Source organism: Lolium perenne, chromosome 6 (genome assembly GCF_019359855.2).
Source record: "Lolium perenne isolate Kyuss_39 chromosome 6, Kyuss_2.0, whole genome shotgun sequence".
Classification (NCBI taxonomy): domain Eukaryota; kingdom Viridiplantae; phylum Streptophyta; class Magnoliopsida; order Poales; family Poaceae; genus Lolium; species Lolium perenne.
Genome location: NC_067249.2, coordinates 210,289,651 through 210,294,643, shown reverse-complemented (window position 1 = coordinate 210,294,643; position 4,993 = coordinate 210,289,651). Strand labels below are relative to the sequence as shown.

General features: G+C 49.0%; 1 protein-coding gene across 1 annotated transcript; it reads right to left on the bottom strand.

Moving 5' to 3' along the window:
• Window positions 1–529: 529 nt before the first annotated feature.
• Window positions 530–2,516, bottom strand: LOC127306228 (probable peroxygenase 5). The gene is made up of 6 exons (XM_051336854.1): window positions 2,343–2,516; window positions 2,117–2,233; window positions 1,871–1,956; window positions 1,153–1,247; window positions 923–1,048; window positions 530–801 (listed from the first exon to the last, which is right to left on the bottom strand). Exons 1-6 carry the CDS (start codon window positions 2,425–2,427, stop codon window positions 651–653), a joined length of 660 nt encoding a protein of 219 aa, XP_051192814.1. The 5' UTR covers window positions 2,428–2,516; the 3' UTR covers window positions 530–650.
• Between the last annotated feature and the right edge of the window lie 2,477 nt (window positions 2,517–4,993).

Sequence of the window (4,993 nt, the reverse complement as noted above, 5' to 3'; positions counted from 1 at the left end):
TCGGAGCATACTTTTCCTGAACAGTGGTACAAGCGGCAGCGAGTTAGGATGGGCAATCGCCCGACCCTGCCTATATATGGAGTGCTCCGGCACTGACGATCACAAACTGAAAGCCGTTCGTTAACCTTTGATGGGCCGAACTTAACATGCGGCTGTTTGATGCGCCGAACTGCCAACATAAAGTTCGATTTATCGCGCCTAATTTTGATTTCTGCCGAAGTGCCGATCGATGCAGTTTGGCGGACATTCTCTACTAGTTCGTTCCTTAACGTGCAAGCTCGCTTAAAAGTGCGTCGATGTCAGTACGAGTCACTTGTGCCCTCTAAGTAAACTAATCCATTTGATTCAACGGAAGATATCTCAGGGCAACCAAGCAGGTCACTCTCTACCGGTCGTCCTTGGTTCGCTAAAAAAAGGACCTGTTTTTTTCGATAAAGAAAAAAAAAGGACCTGTTGTTCTTGGAAAAAAACCGTAGGAAACAAGCCGCAACGGCCATGCCAAACGGAGACCTCTGGGCAATGCCCAACGGAGCATATATTCTATATCTTGCGTTAACCAGATTCAGTTTTAATTGTGCATAGACAGGAGATACATAATCAACGAGACGACACGACACAATGCATACAAATTAACCAAACCATATGGCTGGTTAATTTCCTCCCGACGAACCGCCGTTCTTCTGTGCGAGCGTAACGAAGAGGCTCCCGTCGTAGACGGCTCGCGCGGTGTCCTTCTGGAGGAAGCCGTCCTTGTCCTTGGCGAGGCTGTAGAGCATGTCCCACTCCGCCTTGGACGCCGCCCTGCATTTTCAAGCAACAGCCGGCCATGTTAGCACGGCGAGAGCGACGCAATTCGACCTGAATGATAGTACGGTACATTGTGTCTTTCTACTGAAGATTTGCGGTCTAGATAGGTAATTACCATCCGGAGAAGTCGTTGCTCCCCCTGTTCGCGTGGCGCATCTCCTCCAGCTCCGTCTGGTTCAGAGCGTTGGGCTCGGTCTTGGCGTACTTGATGAAAATCTCGTCGAACTTGGCCTGGACGAACCTGCCAAGCCGATCATGTATAGCAGAGATTCAGCGTTCCACGATGGTCATTTATGATTCGACAAAATGTACAAAATGAGGAGGTCAGGACGTCTGTATGCATACCTTCCTTGAGCATCGTAGGAGCCCGTGTCACTCCCGTGGATCCCCTTCTGGATGTTCTCTATGTAGATGTCCAAGTGCGACGTTGTTGCGTTGTCCTGCACGCGGCAGACACGGATCAAAATATCAGATCGACCACGGTTTGGCTAGCTCAGAAGCGATTTTTTACACTTGCATCAGTATAAACCCAGGTCGGCAGGTGCACACCACACACGAGGAGGTGTTAGGCGCCTAGCTACTTTGACATCGGCCAAACTAACTGAATTATTTGAAACAAACAAACAAACAAACTGAATCTGAGCAGCACACGCAAGATAAGATTTGCGCCAGCAGGAGAAAGCGATGACGCCATTTGCTCAACTTCAAGTGTGAATGGCGATTAACCATCAGTCTCTAATCTGAATTCTAGGTTAAGTTGGTGTGCTGGACACGAGCTACTGTGTAAGAAACTGCATAGCAAGCATGCCAACTTGACAAGTAAGACTAACAACACCCTGATATGACACGGATTAAGCGCCGGTGGGAACACATAAACGGCATGTTGTGTGTGTTGTCTACTGACCAATGAACCGAGGTTTCCCTGCAAGTAACACGCTAACCATAACCGGACACCTTAAACACCGTTCCAAGACGACCGCCCCAACAGAGACGTCTTATTTAATTTCCTAGTCAACATTAGCAAGAAACGGAGACGGCAAGGAGTGAGTGAGCATGATCGTACAGGTCTGGTCTTGGGTCCGATGACGCCGTTGATCAAAGTGGCGGCCGCGGTGGCCGCGATGCCTCCTAGGCCGATCCTACGAAGCCCTGCAACCGTCCATGTATACAAAGCCCAAAATTAGAAGTCAGCAATGTCCAACTATAGATGCAAAAAAACAGCCAGACTTTCTCCGTTTGGTGAGCGGAGAAAGGAAGGGAAAGCTAGCGGAGGAGAAGATGGGCAAATCGATGGCCATTTTGGTCACACCTGCTTCTGTCTCGGAGTAGGTGACGATGCCGTCGTTGTCCGTGTCGAAGTAGGCGACGTGCTGCTGCAGCTCCGTCGTCCAGGTCGGAGCGCCGCCCGCCGCCGCCGCCTGGCCCCCTTCTCGGGATTGAGCAGAAAAGGAAAACGAATAAGCAGCCAGGTCGCAGGAAAAGGCAATATATAATAACAGATAACGAAGATCGTGTTCAGGAAGCCATGGCCTTACCGAAGGAAACGACGATCATCAGAAGCAGCAGAGGCACGGGCGCCGCCGCGCGCAGGGACGGCCGACGTTGTCCGGTTGCCGCCATGGTGTCGGGCAATGCCTCCTTGATCCTGTCTCTCGAGATCTGCCCTGCCCTGCTTGATTCTTTTTCCCTGACGAGGCTCTGCGTCTGTGTGCGTCTTCTTCCGCGGCGTCTGTGCCTAGATGTGCGGCGGTGTGACCTATTTATAGGATGGGTTGACGGCCCGCTCTGGGTATGAAATACGTCATGCGTGTGGCGGTCACGCCATCATAGACTGCCATTTATTTTGGGGTCGCCATCAGAGGCGCCAAGGGAGATCTCAGGCGATTGCACCAAGACAGTATAGCAGAAAAACGTGGATCGCTCTATCAAAACGGGAAGGGTTTTAAAGCCACCACCAACCTGAAAAGGCAGGTGAGAAATGAGACAGGTACGAGGCAATTAATTGACGGGCGTATATCAGGAGATATTCACGAAGAGCAAGGAGGTCACGAGCTGTGGATTCTGTTTTGAGAAGAAGATTTTGTTAGGTTGGCATTGCTATGATTAGCACAACTGTTTTGCTGGAGTACCAAAAAATGACTTTCTTTTTGTGAAACACAATAATCACTCATAAATGCGTAAATACACTCACCCCTACGAAGCACACACGCACACCCTACCCTATAAGCACCCTAAAGAGATTGAGTCAAAAAAAAACTGATTCGATGGGCCTTGAGGTTGACAAAGTCACCGCAGATGTCTCGCAATGTACGGAAGCATCGCCTTCCAGTGAAAGAATATTCAATTTTCATAAGACCAAATTATCTAACCTAGAGTTTGATTCCTTGTGAGCTAGAGGTGCCACTGCCCCCTAACTATTCAACCACATGTTGGTTCTCTACCAAAAATTGACTAACGCTGTGTTTCGATGCAGTGAATTGGGTCTGGAACTGAATTGGACTGGAAATTCCAAATCTAAGGTGGAAATGAATTGACTTCCAATTGAAATTCTTTTGTTTGGATGTGCTTGAAATTTCTTGTTGGAATAATATGGTGTATCTAATTCCAGTTCTTGTTTGGATGTGCAAACCATAGAATTGGTTGTTCTCATAAGTTTGGACATTTAAAACTTATGTACATGTAAAAAATATAGCATGTATATATTAGAAGGACATCGATCTTGTTAATTTCTGCAGATAAAAGAAAAAATAGAACGACCAAACAAAAGACTGGCATACTGGACATCGTCCGGCTGGCACAGGCATGGAGGCCGGTTGGTGCCGGGGCGCCCGATCCTGCACCCGGTCCGACCGGGCCTTGGACCGGATCGGCCGGTCCAAACCGGGTCTGGGACCGGATCCCGACCGGACAACTTCTTGGACCTTACTGGACATCCCCCGACTGGCACAGGCGTGGGGGCCGGTTGGCGCCGGGGCGCCCGGCCCAGCACCCGGCCCAACCGGGCGTGTGACCGGACGAGCCGATCCTGGGGCCGGTCTGACCAGGCCACTGACCAGCCGAGGCTGAAACACCCTTGTTGATTTTTCTTCGAAGTGGGGGGTCTCCCATTGCCTTCTTGTTCCATTGATACACCATTATACCTCTTTGGCTAATACCTGGGAATCATCTTGGAGACATGTATTAGACCAAATACTCTAGCACGGTGTCATAGTTACCAAAATAATGGATAAGGGTAAAATACCTTACATATGGAATTATGCTCGGATCATTATGATGATATCTTGTATTGGGGAGATCTAATTCTGATGAAGTCTAGATTGTCCGGAGACCATCGGAATAAGAGAGGGAAGAGTTCCGAAGAAGGAGAGAGGGGAAGGTGGCCAGCTAGGCCCCCTTGACCCTCAAGGGGTCGGCAAGGCTCCAAAGGTCCATGTATCCTCCCCTTTCCTGGCCCCCTTTTAGAGGCTAGGCTTTAGGGTTAGGGTGGGCCGACCCACCCCTAGACGAACCGACCTACAAAGGGTGGCGGCCTCCCCTCCCCAAGTTGATGGCCCCCTCCTCTACCTATAAATAGAGGTTCCCCTACCTCATTGGTCTGCAATTTCTCTCGGAGTTTTCTCCAGGCCCTTTGGTTGTTCGTCTCTCTCTCTCTCTCTCTCTCTATCTCTCTCTCTCTCTCTCTCTCTCTCTTTCCACCTTCGCCAAAAGGCTACACCACTGTGATATCCTAGGCCTGGACGGCGTAGCCCTCGCGGATTGTACCTCTGGACACATGGACTACGCCGGAGGATTCGTCTGCATAACCTAGACGCGGGGATCACCCAGATCATCATCTTCATCGAGCTCTTCCGCTTTACTCGGTGAGTTGATATCAATCGAATTGCAACTACATAATATTGATCTTGGGTGTTCATGTAGATGTAAATTTTCGAAATACATACACAACCCCCTTCAATATGGTACAATGAATACGATAGACTTATGTTATATTTTCTAAGAGATTATCCATTAGTAAAGGAATATATCTTTCTCTTGCTTATTTCTCTCCTCTAACTAAGAAAAAAGTCATACATTGCCGATCTTAAAGAATGCTAGTGCCACATCATTGTATGTGCCCTTGGAGCTCGATTTACTTTAGGGTGGTTTTATATCGTGTTGGCAAAGAGTGGGTTGCAATTGAATCGGT